This window comes from Erpetoichthys calabaricus, chromosome 4, assembly GCF_900747795.2.
Source record: "Erpetoichthys calabaricus chromosome 4, fErpCal1.3, whole genome shotgun sequence".
Taxonomy (NCBI): domain Eukaryota; kingdom Metazoa; phylum Chordata; class Cladistia; order Polypteriformes; family Polypteridae; genus Erpetoichthys; species Erpetoichthys calabaricus.
In genome coordinates, this window is record NC_041397.2 from 160,349,576 (window position 1) to 160,367,830 (window position 18,255).

At 39.8% G+C, this 18,255-nt stretch overlaps 1 protein-coding gene across 6 annotated transcripts in view; it reads right to left on the reverse strand.

The window, feature by feature from the left end:
• LOC114641433 (TIAM Rac1 associated GEF 1) overlaps positions 1 to 18,255 on the reverse strand; it is a 471,138-nt gene that overhangs the window by 101,469 nt on the left and 351,414 nt on the right. For 5 of the 6 annotated variants that reach the window (XM_051925737.1, XM_051925739.1, XM_051925738.1 and 2 more), the window contains one exon: positions 15,166 to 15,269. In XM_051925737.1, the coding sequence (XP_051781697.1) occupies positions 15,166 to 15,269 (104 nt within the window). Of the gene's footprint in view, positions 1 to 15,165; positions 15,270 to 15,946; positions 16,020 to 18,255 lie in introns of those variants that run through there. The other variant, XM_051925742.1, reaches the window with a different exon arrangement.

Here is an 18,255-nt window from a genome sequence, read left to right on the forward strand (position 1 = left end):
TAGTGGAACATCAGCAGGGTGAGCAGGAGGCACAAAAACACAATTATACAATTTATTTTTTGTATAGCCCAAAAATCACACAAGAAGTGCCGCAATGGGCTTTAACAGGCCCTGCCTCTTGACAGCCCCCCAGCCTTGACTCTCTAAGACAAGAAAGAACTCCAAACAAACAAAAAAAAAAAACCCCCTTGTAGGGAAAAAATGGAAGAAACCTTGGGAAAGAGTTCAAAGAGAGACCCCTTTCCAAGTAGGTTGGACATGTGGAGGGTGTCAAAAAGAAGGGGGTCGATACAATACAGTACAATACACAGAACAAATCCTCAATACAGTATGGGAGATCGTTGATCGGTTTGTGACGTAGATTGCGTCGTGATGGGCGTCCGATACATGTGTCTTCGAAGTAACTAAGCAGGTCGCTGATGTCTCTGTAATTGTTGACAAAGAAAGGCGCGTCCATCAGCTCTTCAAAGACATCGACAACATCATCCAGGGCAACGAAAGCCAGTGCAGCCAAATGACGAAGACCTAGAGCAAACTCAGCATCAGACGTATATCGCTGAATGATGTCCGGTGTCTGCTGCATCCGACGCCACAGACACTGACTGAAGTGGAAGAAGCATCCTTGATGAGTTGCACGTGGGAACATCGTGTTGAACGCCCGAATACTGGCCTGCTCGAAATCTGTAACAATTGTCTTAGGATCCAACCGTTGACAGATGTTTTTCAGTTCAGTAAGTACTCGAATGTAACTACTTGAACTCTTGTCAATCATGAGCACGTAAACAAGAGGAAACGTTGCTTCGTACTTTATCCCATGAATCGTGTAGATTTGCTGGAACAAATGAGGTGCAAATTTTAAAGTTCCGTTGCATAACCAGGCTTCACATTTGGCAAGGACCTGCAGATTCCCCTGCGTTGAAAAGGCTAAGAATCGCTGGTTTCCTGGTCCACTGTCTTATCGAAGAAATTGCTCACCTCCAGTAGTCATAGAATATTCAACAGGTATAGTCAAGTCGTCCAGACTAGTTGGGTTTTACATTGGTGCCTCATTGACACGCCGAACGCGACGAACAGTTTGTTTAAGGTGACGAAAAACAGGAAGTTGTCCAACGACCGCTGATGACAGACCTTGGGTTGCTGTAGCCACGAGTTCCTGTGGTCCGTCAGTAGAAGTAGTTGCTCTTTGTGATGTCCACTATTGCTTTCCTTGTTTTGATCTTCGCCACATCTGGAACATCTGTGAATTTCCCCTTGGGATTAATAAAGTATCTATCTAACAAACATGGTTGTGCGTAGATGGTCTCTTGACGAATAATCCATTTTTGGTATGACAGCAAGATGAACATTTTCTAATCATATATTCAGTGCATTTCCAGATATGTTTCCTGTTGATGGCTTTCTCCTTTCTGACGGTGTAGCCTTCGACTACGAGTAGATCTGCACCTTTGTTGCTCTTTACATATTCCAGAGCCATTTGAACTAAATTATCTACGAACGCCTTTATTCGCCACGCTCAATTGAGGTCGCCCTTTTGAAGCTCGCCTTTTTGTGTGCGCCCTTATTGAATAGAGCAGCTCCAGCAGACCCCCCCATGACCCTTTAGTTAGGATATAGCGGGTTGGATAATGGATGGATGGATGGATGATATCACATAATATGACTTGGATTTGTTTAGAGCCCTGGAGACTTCATTCATCAACCTGCCTCCCCCATTTGGCCATTCCACAGCTGAAATAGCACAAATCCGATGAAAGGACCCCTCTTTCCCACGATTCCTGCAATCCTCCATCAGGGATGACTTTGTTTTGCCTGCCTAAGATAACTTGGCAGGGGGGCCGTGGCACCAAGTGCCACATTTGAGTACCAAGAAGAGAAACAGAATACTTATAAGTGATACTAACCCTCACCTAAACTCCGCGTGTATAAGAAGGGGGGATCGCATGCTGGTGTTGATCCTGACCGATCCACATAAATGTCGGCTCAAATGGCAAGGGCAGGCAGTGATAGAATAGTGTATGACCCCAGTGAATTATAAAGTTTGAGTTCCCGGGTGGCAGAAACCCGTACAAATTTTGCACATTAATCTTTTAAAGGAGTGGCACCACCGTTACGAAGACCTGGTCATGGCTGCAGCAGTCCCCCAGACTGAGGTCGCTATTGGGGATGATTTAGCTGAGACCCAGAAAGCAGAATTGCTATCGTTGACCAAGGGGAACTCTAATGTCTTTTCTGCAACACCTGGCCGGATGATGATTGCAGAATCCAAGATTGTCACTCCAGATCAGGCAGGCTTCATATATCTCTACCCTTTACCTCATGAAGGGTATTGGCAGGTCCCCTCGGAGGAGTCTAGTTGTGAGAAAACCACGTTCGCCACTCTGGATGGGTTGTTTGAATTTACGGCACTCCCTTTAAGGCTCCATGGTGCACCGTTGACCTTTCAGTCAATGATGGACCAGATCCTGTGTCCCCATTCCGTGTACACAGGTGCCTATCTTGACGATGAGAATCTCATTTCAACTGCCTGATTGCTGGGTCTGTGTAAAGGAGAGTGGTAGATCTCGCTACAATAAATAACCATGCTGTTCCTGTTTCAAGCTAAATAAAGCAGGTGTTGATAAAGTACTGAGTTTCAGCCTTGTGCTTTGGGGTGCAAAACAGGGACTCTCATCACAACACTTCACAACAGTATTTTGACATCTATAATAATAAAAGGCAAAGCCCTCACTGACTGACTGACTGACTGACTGACTGACTCACTCACTGACTGACTCACTCACCACTAATTGTCCAACTTCCCGTGTAGGTGGAAGGCTGAAATTTGGCAGGCTCATTCCTTACAGCTTACTTACAAAAGTTAGGCAGGTTTCATTTCAAAATTATACGCGTAATGGTCATAACTGGAACCTCTTTTTTGTCCATATACTGTAATGGAAGGCAGCAAGATGGCCGTAGGAGACTGAGTTGCGTGTCGCGTCATCACGCCTCCCACGTAATCACGTGAACTGACTGTGAACTCAGTACGTAGAAAAGAAGGAGGAGCCCCAAAGAGCGCTGAAGAAAACACTCATTACACAATTGACAAGGCAGCGAAACAATAAGAAGCGAGTGAGTGACGCATACAAGCATCTTCATAAGACACGAGGTATAAAAAAGCACGGTGTAAACCGTAAGTCTAAATTTACTTTATAGAAACGCTCCCGCTGCCGTTTGCAATACCATATTCGCGAGATACAAGTTTAATGAGAAGACACGAGGTATAAAAAAGCACGGTATAAACCTAACCTTAAATTAACTTTATAGAAACGCTCCCCGCTGCCGTTTGCAATGCCATATTCGCGAGATAAAAGTTTAATGAGAAGACACGAGGTATAAACGAGAGTTTGCATCACTTTGTAACAGAGTAAAATTGCTGTAGCGAGAAACTTAACTGCCGGGTCTTAGCTAACATTAAATAAACCCGTGGACATCGCAACATCACACAAGAGAGCGGCTCACGTGAAGTGACTGAACGCAGCAGGAGTGATCACTTCCATGAATCAAACCTGTTCAAAAAACACATTACACAATTGATAAAGTAGGAAAAGAATATGAAACAAAGCACGGTATAAACCGTAACTTCAAATTAAGTTTATAGAAACGCTGCCGTTTGCAATACCATATTCGCCCCTGCGAAGCGCGGTGATTTTGCTATATATATTAAACTATTTCAACCATTGTATGATCTGCTTCTCGCAACTGAAAGAGGGCACCGTGGCAGAAGTTAGCCGACTTGCTCACCAACCACAAGCGTTACCTGGTAGGTAACCACCCAATACAATCAGATTGTGAATCAGACTACGAATGCCTGCAATGTAATTACCCCGATCTACATGCTGTCAAATGAACGAACCACACGCCGTAGCACAACGTTAGGGGCTTCGCCTCTACGTCCGAGGATCGATTCCAGTAAGGGAGTGCAGTGACTGTGTACTCCTAATGAGCCCACAATTACGGCGAAAACACGTGTCGCATACTATGCATCTTCAAAGCACGGTGTAAACAGTAAGTTTAAATTGAGTTTATAGAAACGCTCCTGCTGCCGTTTGCAATACCATATTAGATGACTTTGTAACAGAGTTAAATTGCTGGAGCGATAAATTTTTAACTGCCGGGTCATGTCGCGTGTTCTTGAGTAGGTACACCAAAAAATGTATACATTTATGCATGTAATGGGCAAACAAAAAATGTACTATACCCGAAAGCACTACAGTAGTACTCAATGTATCTTTACTTCTTAAACGTTAATGTTTTACTGTTTAATAATTTATACGCTTCTTATATGTTATTCAGATTCTTTTATCAAAATACCAGTAACAGTGCACTGCACGATAACGTGGAGTGAATATACTTGACATGACCATTCATAGTATTTATCCTCTTTCTCTGTACGTTTACCTTTCGTTTTGCTCAGAGGTTGATGAGCTTGCTGCTTAATGAGCAGCTCTTCACCCTAGCGTCCCGCTGCTTCTCTTCTTTTCGTCGGCATCTTTTCCCGTTAAAACTGATTTGTTTTAAAACTTAGTATGTTTTCTTTAATTTTTCAGTTAAGCTGGCACTTAAGTCTTCAATCTGCCTCAAGAATGATTAGCGGAGGTGGTAGACAATGAAAACGTCAGCCGTACGCATCCGCCACGCACGCACTGGTGCGCGCAGCTGTGAGTTGACTCTACAATAAAATAAACTAAAGATAAAAAGAGCAATAACTTGCAGCACCGCTATTCAATTACACTTGCCTAACGCCTCTCCTAAGGGGAAATACTGTGGGATCTGGGCATCCGTCAAAGCAGCAATCACAAGCCCGATTAGAAAGCGGGAAGCTGTGATTTGTCCTCTCCCTCCCATGTAACAATCGCAGCCCGTGTTGCAACGCACTATGTATATATGTGTATGTGTGTGTATATATATATATATATATATATATGTTCATATGTGTGGGAAAGCGAATAGTAGACGTGACGTAGTATATGTGTACCAAATTTCAAGTCAATAGGTGAAACGGTTTGCGAGCTACAGGTGATTTAAAATCCTGGACAGACAAAACGAATAGCCACGGTAGCGTATTATAGAAGAACATTTTATTGTTTAATAATTTATATTTATATGCAATGTGCTTCTTATATATTACTTCATATTCTCATATGATAATGATGTTAATGTTGTTTATATTGATTTCTATGTTATTGTAAGTGCCCTTTATTTGTGGAAAAATAAATTTGGCAATTAAACTTATTCTATACATACATTTTATTTTTTTCTCTTGCACTCAGTGAGCGAATCCACTGGGTAATCAGCTATATATATGTGTATGTATGTATGTGTATATATAGATAGATATGTATGTGTATATATAGATATATATATATATATATATATATATATATATATATATATATATATATATATATATAGATAGATAGATAGATAGATAGATATATATAGATAGATAGATAGATATATGTGTATGTATGTAGATAGATATGTGTTTATATGTATACATGTGTATATATATGTAGATATACAAATATGTATATATGTGTATATATATGTAGATATACAAATAAGTATATGTATATATGTGTCTGTATGTGTATATATATGTTGATATATGTATATATATATGTGGATGTGTATATGTATATATATATATATATGTATATATGTTTATGTATATATATGTTTACATAACCTCTTTAACACACTACTTCTCCGCTGCGAAGCGCGGGTATTTTGCTAGTTATTACTATAACATGAAAAAAAGATTCCGTTTTAGTTATGTGTTTAACATTTCTTGCCTCGCATTTCCTGTCATCCTACATTTACCCAGATCGTTGTAGACAAGGAACATGCACATGAAATGCATGTATTCCAAATAATGATATATTATTTGCCCTATACAACAAGACACCTCACACCCAGATAAACAGACTTGAGCTGGGAGAACTTTGCGACTGACTTCAGCTGCGTCAGTGGGGAATGGGATAGCAAGCTGCTTGTACTGATTGACACATTTGCAAAACAAAGACACTGATGAAGATGTGTGAAGGAATTTATGGTGGCCCAGCCTTACAATTTTTTCCAAAGGCTTCAGGGATTCTAGTGTTAAAGAACTTGCTGAGGTTTGATATTTGACAAGGAACTTACAGTGGGAAGCTAAATTAGTGACCAAGGAAGCTTTTAAAACCTTCTTTCTACAGACACACACAGAATTACAATATTTTTCATAGTTTGGAACTTTTTCAAGATCACTAACATAGTATCTACAATCAAGAAGGGTAACCCACTTAAAAAAAATGTACAAGACGACTTTTAAATCAATTATTTCAAAGGTTTTTTACAAAACAGTCAACATCCTTCTATCAAAAAAAGAAAGAAATGTGCTGAAACAGACTAAAAACATTTAGCTCACAAATGGCTGCCCCTCCCCAGGTTCCTCCGGAAAAAAAAAAAAAAACAACAACAAACAAACAAACAACATGCTGTGGTTGGGTCTAGTTTGCGAACGTTTGGTATAAGTATCTGCCTTGCAATGACTGTTTCAGCAACGTGCACAATGAGAAAACAAGCAAATAAATGGAGCTGTTACACATTTTCCTTTGGACATTGAAGAGTTGAACTCAATGAAGCTGTGAGTAATTTACGGCTATGCTTCGTGTTGGAGATTTAACAGAGCTAAGAGTTTGCTAGCAAGACCCACTTGATTTTGAAACAGTGTTATTCAAAATGATTTCAACAAAATGCAAGACATTCGTTACAAGTGCTTATTTATGTAGGGTGTTATTTTTCTAAACTATATTTAATTTTGTTCCAGTATGTTGTGGATAGTAAGTACTAAACAAAAATATTGTGAATCTGACCATACACTGATGGCATTTGTATCCTGGAATGTTCACACATACAAAAATATGGGGTGGGAGGCTGGGATCACTTACAGACTTCCTTATTAAGCCCCAAACCCAGAAATAACATCACATGCAGCAAAAAAAAAAAAAATTGTGCCTTTAACAAATACACCCCAAATGATTAATATTCACAGGCAAAGCATAAAACAAACAGAAGATGGAAAAAAAAATAGGCCTGCTGACCTCTCTGGATCAAACTATACATTTTTGCAAACGGCTTTAGCATTTTTTTCCCCTGACCTAACTTCTCACAGAAAAGAATTAGACAACCCAAGAAGCAGTTGGGTCATCTGCCCTACAAGTTGTTTCTATCCTACACATATGTTGGTGTCCCTTCCTGTCATCATTCCTTAGTACACACACAGCGCTTACCAGCCTGCAGCAGCCTTTGTATTTCACACTGGCATATACAATATCTCTCTTACTGCCAATGTGGCTCTCCCTTTTCCCTGGAGGCTGTCTGTGAGACCCAGCTTGGCCATATGCCAATCTAGATATACTCTTGCCCATGGCAAACTGTTGCCTGTCTGGCAAACTAACAATATAAACAAATACAAAAATATATTCTGTAAGTTTTACTGTTTCACACATTTACAAATGTAATGCAGTAAGTGCTGCGTCGATATTCACTAAAGTACAATATACAAGAATGAACGAAATTTAAATCGAATAGAAAATTGACTACTTTCTTGAATTGAGTGATCTATGAGACAAAGCATTGGAGTCAGGTAGTGTAAGCTCTCATTTCATAGGAGACTGTGTTCCCTTAATGTGAATGGTGACATCCTTTACATGTTTTATAATTGCGATAGCCAGTACAATTAACACTGTAATGTACTGTGCTGGTAACATAAATTAAAAAGAAGCCTATTAATTCAACAAGCCGATTGAAAGAAGAGGCTCAATTATAGAATGCTGTGATGGTGCAGGTTGGCTCTACCCTCCCAGTTGATCCAGGGACCCTCTTATACCTGCTACCATCAATAACGTACCCAAGGGATGAGCCAGCAAATGAGGTCACAACACACAAAGCAAGGAGTAGGTGCACAAAATTTACAAAGTTGCTTTTAATAAAAACAATCAAAAGGTGTCTCAATAAATCATGCAGTGTTTAAAAATGTTCAATAAATAATCCATAAAAACAAATGGTAGAGGGTAAAAACAGTTCAAATAAATAAATCCATTAAAAATGGCAAAGTTAAAAGCAAGAGACAGTCCACAAAAGTTTGAGCCCCAAACACTGCCCTTTCATCCCGTTTGGACCTCACAGGAGGAGGAGATGGTCACACTTGTGTAAAGCACCTGCCTTCACAACATAAATTATATCACTATTTTACTGCTTTCTCTATATCTTAGTGAGCATAACATAAAAAGCTTTAAGAATATAAATCTATAATTCATGTATCCAAGAAAAAATAACATTTTTGTGTAACAAAGAATTAATATTTAGTACATACAAGCATTTGGAAAAACAGACGTTGAGTGAAATGTTCAAATGAAAATGGTGTAGGATTTACACTCAAATCAAGTTAATGTCATTTCATAGTAAGAAAATGTACAAATGAAGATGTCAGACATTTTACGAATACATTTGACAATGCCAGTGTCGGTGTGGTTCCCTATTTACCCGACGAGGTAAAAAGGCAGTATCGCGGCAGCAGACCCAGCACTAAGCTAAAAATGAAGCGGCTTGTGAGAAAGTGGCGTTTTAAGCCTTCTGTGATCCTGGGAAATGTGAACTCGCTACCAAATAAGATCAACGAACTGGCTACGCTGGTGAAAAATGTCAGAACCTACATAGAATGCAGTTTGTTGTGCTTTTGCGAAACGTGGCTAACAACTAATATCCCAGATGCTAACGTGGAGCTACCCGGGTTTAGCACAGTTAGAGCGGACAGAGATGCAAGTACCTGCAGGAAGCACAAAGGAGGAGGACTCGCTCTCTATGTCAATACAAAGTGGTGTAACTCTGGACATGTAAACATCAACATCTCCACTTGCTGTAGGGACATCGAACTGTTGGCCGTAAGTTTGCGTCCCTATTACTTTCCCAGAGAGTTTGGATAAGTCATTGTTGTTATTGTTTACATCCCTCCTCGGGCAGACGTGGAGATAGCAACAGTAGAATGGATGACGTCACACGCTAAGTTACAAACGCAGTACCCTGAGGTGCTTGTGCTAATCGCTGGAGATTGTAACCATGTGACGCTGGACAAAACATTACCTGCCTTCTCCCAGTATGTGGACTGCAACACCCGGGGAAATAAGACTACTGACCTACTGTATGCAAACGTTAAAGACGCATACAGCGTCACCCCGCTGCCTGCACTTGGGAAAGCAGATCATAACCTGGGGCCTCGTGTATAACGCTGTGCGTAGAACTCACACTATAACATGGCGTAAGCACAAAAGCGGGATTGTGCATACGCACAGAAAAATCCAGATGCAGGAATCTGTGCGCACGCATACTTTCACGTTCTTCCACTACATAAATCCCGATCAGCGTGAAAAGTAACGCACGCGCCTTCTGTCCCGCCCCAACTCCTCCCAGAATTACGCCTCTTTGAATATGCAAATCAATATAAATAGCCTTCTGTGAAAAGACAATGGGAAAAGCACAGGGGAAAATAGAAGAATTTCAGCGAATACCAAGTGGAGGCAAAGGAAAAACGTACTATTTGTTGGTTTAAACAGTGGTATAATCAACAAAAGAAAGTTGATCGAGTGACAGAGTGTCGGAGAAACTCGAATGATCCAAGTTCACAAAGTCGCACAGTGCCCGAAATAAAAAAGAAATCACATATCAAAGTCGCCGTGAAAAGGCGAGTCGTAGCCCACCGTCTGAGTGTCATATGAAAGCTTATTAGGGTACAGACAAAACAAATAGGCACACAGTGGGAAAAAAAAAGCACGAAATGTCAACTTTAATCTCGAAATTTCCACTTTAATCACGTAGTTTATTTTGCCATTAAAGTAGACCATCGTAAACTTCATCTTAAAATCGTTTATTTTACTAGTTTCTCAAGTAGCACGTTAAATGCTTTGTTCTGTATTTGATCTTCTATGTGCTCTGTGTGTGTGAATCACTACGTGCTTCCTTTCTTTCTCTTTCTCCGACAAGACACAGAATCCATTACATTCGTGATATTACAGCTCTCTGAATAATTAAAATACTGAGATGTATACGTGATATCATTTTCATGATGATAGGAATGAAAGCATGTTATTAAACATGGGAACACGGTGGCGCAGTGATTGTTCATATCTCACGCAAGAGTCTTGCTGTGCCATGTGCGACCTTCGATGACATAATTTATTACAGAAGCACGGTCTCTTTCAAACGTACCAACCTCCAATTCCTGTCCTTACTTTTCTTTCTCCAAATGCCCAATCGCCACACAATCAGCTCTGTAATAGACGTGAAGCCATTTGTAAGCTTAGAACGCCGATTCTTCAAAACTTTTAAGGAACATTGAAATATCTTCGTAGTACATGTTTAATTATTCTATCCGTCTATCTTTCCAGTGTCGCATCAGCGCAAGAATACAACGCAATGCAGGAACAATCCCTGAATTAGCTAGCGCTGCAGCACCGTGTCCTCACATATTTAATTATTAACAATACAGATTATTTAAATGAAGTTAAAGTTTTATCTGTATAATATAATCAGCATATTTTGCTGCATTTCATCTTAAAAATGAATACCGTCATCATATGTAAATGCGCGCTTTATAAAGTGGCACAGGTTGTGCAATATTATAACTGTAGTGCAAGTGAGGTAATTGTACTTATAAGTAAACAGTTCTACAAGGAGCACTTGATGGACTGATTGAGTGCGTTTAGAGTTCTTGGGATGAAACCTTTTCTAAACCGCGAAGTCCGTACTGGGAAGTCTCTATAAAGTGTTTTGCCGTGGCTCAGGTAGCGTCTGCTTCATGCTGTATACCGATATTTCTCTTTCCGATCAGCTGCTACTGTGATTCCCCCACTCAGATACAGTGATATAAATACTCCGAGTGGTGCAGCGAGAGTAATATGGAAAAAGATGATCTGCTGTGGCAACCCTTAACGGGAGCAGCTGAAAGAAGAAGAAGATGCAGTGAGAGTTACAACGCTAAAGCAGTTATGGTATTTGGAATACTATGGCTATTCCCTGGACCATTATATTGCTGCAGGTTAATTACAATCAGATGCATTACACTAATAAACAATATGCAGTTAGTGTCAGTATATTTATAAAGCAGCGTCAGGAATGTGGATCTAAGAAAGAAAGGTGATCACACAGGAACAGTAGCACTGCTTTGACACTGGGTGCCGCCAGTCTGCAAAACTGATCGGAGAAATTGTGTACGCCAAGGTATGAGTTACCGTGGAAATGTGCGTGGCTTTACGCCAGGTTTAGGTTTTATACATCGCGATTTGAGCATGGAAACGGGAGTACGCAAAATTTCTGTGCGTATGCACCGTTTATACATGAGGCCCCTGGTTCTGCTTCAGACTCACTACAAACCAAGTGTGAGGGTCCTACCTGCAACCACACGCTCATTCAGGAAGTGGTCCCCTGAAGCACAGCAGGCTCTGAGGGACTGCTTTGGAACTAAGGACTGGGATATCCTGCAAGGATCACATAGTGAGAACATTGAGGAGGTTGTTGACTGCACTACTGACTACATCAAGTTCTGTATGGACATTGTAGTTCCAGTAAGAACAGTACGCTGCTATGCTAACAACAAGCCATGGATTACAAGTGACATCAAGGGCCTTTTGAACCAGAAGAAAAGGGCTTTTAAAGATGGTGATCAGCATAAGCTCAAGCGCGTGCAGAAGGAACTCAGAGTCCAGCTCAGGGCGGCGAAGGAGCAGTACAGGAGATAGCTGGAGCAGAAGTTGCAGAATAACAGCATGAAGGAAGTGTGGGATGGGATGAAGATCATCACTGGCTGCAGCTTGAAGCGGGGTGCCACCATCAAGAGAGACGTGGAGAGAGTAAACCAAATGAACAAATTCTTTAACAGGTTTGACCACCCTAACCCACTCTCACCTTGGAGTACTACACCCTGCACCCATCCTTCTGCTGATACCAGCATAGGAGAGACATCCCCACCCACAATTACAGCAGCGCAGGTGAGCAGAGAGCAGAGGAGACTTTGTGCCAGCAAAGCAGCGGGTCCAGATGGAGTATCGCCACGACTGCTGAAGGCCTATGCGTTGGAGCTGGGGAGTCCCCTACAGCGCATCTTCAACCTGAGCCTGGAACTGGGGAGAGTCCCGAGGCTTTGGAAAACATCTTGTATCACCCCAGTCCCAAAGGTATCATGTCCTAGTGAGCTGAACAACTTCCGGCCGGTCGCTCTGACGTCACATGTGATGAAGACCATGGAGCGGCTGCTGCTTCACCACCCGAGGCCACAGGTACACAACGCCCTCGACCCTCTGCAGTTCGCATACCAGGAGAAGGTAGGAGCGGAGGATGCCATCATCTATATACTACACAGATCACTCACCCACTTGGACAGAGGCAGTGGTGCTGTAAGAATTATGTTTCAACACCAACCAACCTCTGGTCCTTAGGGACAAGCTGACAGAGATGGGAATAGATTCATACCTAGTGGCATGGATCGTGGACTCTCTTACAAACAGACCTCAGTATGTGCGTCTCGGGAACTGCAGGTCTGACATTGTGGTCAGCAACACAGGAGCGCCGCAGGGGACTGTACTTTCTCCGGTCCTGTTCAGCCTATATATATCGGACTTCCAATATAACTCAGAGTCCTGCCACGTGCAAAAGTTCGCGGACGACACTGTTATCGTGGGCTGCATCAGGAGTGGGCGGGAGGAGGAGTATAGGAACCTCATCAAGGACTTTGTTAAATGGTGCGACTCAAACCACCTACACCTGAACACCAGCAAAACCAAGGAGCTGGTGGTGGATTTTAGGAGGCCCAGGCCCCTCCTGGACCCTGTGATCATCAGAGGTGACTGTGTGCAGAGGGTACAGACCTATAAATACCTGGGAGTGCAGCTGGATGATAAATTGGACTGGACTGCCAATACTGATTCTCTGTGCAAGAGAGGACAAAGCCGACTATACTTCCTTAGAAGACTGCCGTCCTTCAACACCTGCAATAAGATGCTGCAGGTGTTCTATTAGACGGTTGTGGTAAACGCCCTCTTCTACGCAGTGGTGTGCTGGGGAGGCAGCATAAAGAAGAAGGATGCCTCACACCTGGATAAATTGGTGAGAAGGCAGGCTCTATTGTAGGCATGGAGCTGGACAGTTTGACATCCGTGGCAGAGTGACAGGCACTCAGCAGGATCCTATCAATTACAGAAAATCCACTGCATCCACTAAACAGTGTCATCTCCAGACAGAGGAGCAGCATCAGCGACAAACTGCTGTCACTGTCCTGCTCCACTGACAGAATGAGGAGATTGTTTCCTCCCCCAAACTATTCGACTCTTCAGTTCCACCCATTGGGGTAAACGCTAACATTATTCAAAGTTATTGTCTGTTTTTACCTATATTTTTATTACTCTTTAATTTAATATTGTTTTTTTATATCAGTATGCTGCTGCTGGAGTATGTGAATTTCCCCTTGGGATTAATAAAGTATCTATCCATCCATCCATCTATTTTAAAAAGAAATAGAAGGTTTAAAAAAAAAAGTTTAACCTAGTGACCTATTTTTGAACATTAGGAAGAGAATATGCATTCTCATTAAACATTCAGTTTTTGATCAAAGCTTTCAACAGAAAATAGATTAAAGCAATACTGATGCAGCATTCCTACTGCAGAGTTGAAAACTCATTTTTGAGCACAGCCCTTTTCATAACTTACAATTGATTACTGACTTTTGGAGAGAAAATAACATTCTTAAACCTGTCTAATCCATTCCAGTGCCACTGATGATCAGTCTCATTCCCAGCAGCACTGTATACAAGGGAGGGAACATTGTTTTAGATATGTAACATGCAAAACTGCATGGAGAGGCGAACCCTAAATGTTCAGTTTCTAGATTTCATCTCTGGGTTTTATGTATTTTAAAGTTTTGGTAGCATCTAATCTTATTTATGAGCTTGAGCCCCAAAAAATAAACATTTCAGGAGATACAGTACACAAAGACCACAAATCGTATTGAATGATGTACAGATTTTATAAACAAAAATAAAGTAGACTTAAGAAGCTATAAAGGACACTATATATTTTATTTGCAAATGTTGTGCTTCGAAGATTATCAGAGGTTGGAATAGTCAGGAACTCACAATATGATGCCATTAAGATATCTGGGCCATGACACAATATTTGCACCCCCACAATCTAAATTACTTGCATACATTTTATGCTAAATAATGGAGCCGATTAAGATATTAGAGAAGGAGTGCTATCCAGTTAGGGTATGTGATAAGGTAATTCGTAACTAGCTAATTATTACCATGGGAGGCCTTTTAAAAAAAAAAGTTTTTATGAACTGCCTATCCAGTTCAGGTTTGCAGGCAACTGGTACCAATTTTAGCAGCACTGAGTGGGAACTAGGAAATATTTTGGACATGGCACCAATTCATCGTATACTCAAGCCCACATAATCATATGGGCCACTTGAGTCATCAATTAATCATTAGTAGATATTTAAGAAAGGAACACATGAATCGGTTCTTGGGCTATTACACTCATTTTTAAAAATATTCCCGGGAAAAATTAATAAGACTGAATTATAATGGAGTCTAGAGATATTTAAATACAGAATTCAGCACTTGAGACATCTTAAATACGTTTTATGTAAATAAATATAATATATCTAGGAAGATAAATTATTACATACGGGGCAGCTCCAAACCAGAATAAAGCTTGAAAGTAAAACTGGATTAATCATCAGGCAAATGTGTAAAAAAATCTAAAAAGGAACCAGTAGATGCTTGAGTATTGCTTAGTGTGAAGAATACGGTTTGATGCTAAAATTATGTGCAGATGCAGCTCCCAATGATACACATTAAACACAATACCTTTCACCAAATTAAACTAGATGATCACAGGTTGTACTGCTCTAATTAAATTTTCAGTAGGCAAAGATTACACCTTTCATATTTTTTCACTATGATTCTCTTCAAACAAAATATGAACAAAACACATACTGTCTACTTGACATATTAGGGTATTAAAACATTAAGTTAAACAGAACATGAAAATCAACTTGCATATTCAATTTACTAACAAAAAAATATATACCTTTTTAAATTCATGTGTCATATCTGATATTTCTTCTTCTTCTTTCTCTATAACTTTTGCAAAGTTTTCAAAATCACTTAGAGCAGCATCATCAAGAATATTTTCTGTAAATAGTAACATGAAAAAGATTAACATGAACAGCTGTTATGATTAAGATGCTGCCAAATGGAAACCTAATTTTGTCTCCTCATCTCAGAGCTACATTTTTTAATTTCTGAAATCTACTAGTTCTACAAATGAAACAAATGGAAACAGGCAGACAAGAAAAAAAGAAAGCAATGGTCTGAGAGAAAGAAAACAATGTTCAATAAAATCGTTCTCCTTCCACCTGTTGCCAGACGTGGATGAAATAATTGATACCCTTCCACTTAAGGAAATTCACAATTTTTAAAAAATCGAAGCTGACAAAAGCATTTGATTTCCATTGTTCATTATTTCACATTTAACAGAATAAATCAAAAATAAATTGACAATAAAATGGCCTTATTGGAATAGAAAGAGTAAAGGGGAAACCTTAATTGCAAGTGTATCAAACAAGAACACAGACATAAAAAAATCTAAAAAAAAAAAAAAATGGAAACGCAAGAAACTCAAGAAACGACAAACTAAGAAAGCATAATGCATACTACAAAGCCAATCAAAACCCCCATAAAAACCAAAAAAGAGGTCAAAGTCTGAATTTAAAAATAAATAAACTGGAAAGCTCTAAATTTGAATGCTCTGAAACATAAATCCTAATGGAGCAAACATTAACTATTTCAAAAGTTTATTTAGGACCTACCTAGTGAGAGAAACTGGGCAACTTTAGCTAAAACTAATTGCACTGCAAACAGAAAATATACATGTTGTAGATTCTTTCCAGCTGAGTGCAGCCTTAATGGCTGTAGCACCTGACAGCACTGATTGCATTCAAGGTTCTGCCCCAATCACAATCCAGGGTTTGAACTAAGCTGAAAACAATTAACAAACAAAAGAAAAAGGAACATATCAAAATGAAAATGGTGGAGCCTGGGACAAAGCAAGGGTGAATTTTTTCTCTGCAAGCTTACCACTAAACTACAGTTCAGTTGGTAACCAATATGTTAGCTGCCCACCAAAATGATATTACAGAAAAGGAAGTGAGAATTGTTTGCAGCTTTCATGTTTAGTTTCAGAATATAGCTCCACATTTTATGAATCATATATGCACCTATTTTATGTGATGATCTTGTCAAGTGCAAATGTGATGAAGACTCTATTGCACACTGGACTGCAAGCACAACCTCTGCTAATTAGTGTTTTAATTAGGCACTATTTCAAATCATTACAAACTTACATCAAGTTCACAAATGAAACATCAAAGTTAAGAGTTTGTTGTTAGGTATTTTTGTAGAGCTTAGGTTTTATTTCCAACAATACAATGACTTTTATCTATATCTATAGTTAACTTTACAGTTGGTAGGAAAAATATGAGGTTTGGGGAAACATGTGGGTAACCTGACAGTGATTAGGCAAACCAAAAACTAGATTGACTTAGTTTATTTAGACAGTTCTGCCACTTCTAAATATGACTTACGTTTGTGCAGGCCTGCTGGAGTCAGTGTGTGCCACAAACCAGCACAAAGTAAAGAAAACAAAACAAAACCTAAGAAGTCAAAATGAGGCTAAATTGTACTTCCTAACAATGACGTATCCACCTTCCTTCTACCTGTCAGCATTAACAATATTTTGCAGGAATCTGAGGTAACAAAGAGGAACTTCATGTCTTTGTGCTCTTGGGATAAAATAAAATGATGGACCTTAATTGTCTCTGGCCCAGTTAGCAAGATTATTTAGAGGAGAAGTGATCTATAGCAGACTACATTCTCTTCACTGATGGTTAGAGACCTGGAGCCTCATGCACAATGCCATGTGTAGAACTCACACTAAAACATGGAATACGGACAAAAGTGTATTTGTGCACATGCACAAAAAATTCAGATGCACAAACCAGCATGTAAGGCAACTTCCATGCACTTCAGCTCCATAAATCCCAGTCAGTGTGAAAAGTAATGCATGTGCACATGCATGCCGTCCCATCCTGACTTTTCCCAGAATTTTGCATATTTTAAAATGCAAATCAATTTAAATATCACCTTCCTTATTCAGTGTTTGGTTAAAAGACAGTGGCAAAAGCATGTAAGAAAAATAAGGCATGGAAAAACACACTATTTGTTGGATTAAGCAGTGGTATAAACAACAAAAGGAAATTGATCAAGTGATACAAAGTGGCAGAGAAACTTGAAAGTTCAAGTTCAGAAAGTCGCACAGAGCCTGAAATAAAAAAAGAAGTGATCAGATATCAAAGTCACTGTGAAAAGTCATAGCCCACCATCTGAGTGGCATATGGAAGCGTATTAGGGTACAGAGAAAAGAAAAAAAAATTTAGACACAGTGGGAAAAAAAGGTTGAAATGTCCACTTTAATCTCGCAGTTTATTTTGTCATTAAAGTATAATGTCGTAAACTTAATCTTAAAATCAATGTTAAATTAACTAGAGTTTCTCAGATCCCATCGTAATGTAGCATGTTAAATTCTTAGTATTTTATGCGTTCTTTTATGTGCTCTCTGTGTGTGAATCACTACGTGCTCCTTAAATGGCCTTTCTCTTATGCCAACAGGACACAGAACACATCACATTCATGATATTACAGTTCTCTGACCAATTTATATACTAAGATGTATACTTGATATTTTCATGATGAAATTAATTCAAATGTATATTAAACATGGGGGCACGGTGGCACAGTGGTAGCGATGAATTGGTGTCCCATCCAGAGATTGTACCTGCCTCCCACAAAATGCTTGCTGGGATGTGCACAACCCTTGATGAAACAATTTAATGCAGCAGTACGGTGTCTTTCAAACGTACTAACCCCCAATTCCTGTCCTTCCTTTTCTTTCTCCATGTAACCAATCACCACACAAATAAATGTCAAGCTGTCTGTAAGCTTAAAACGCCAATTCTTCAAAATATTTATGGAACATTGAAATATCTTCATAGTGCATGTTTAATTATTCCATCCATCCACCAGGATCGCGCCAGTCCCAGCAAGCATACAGGGCGAGGTA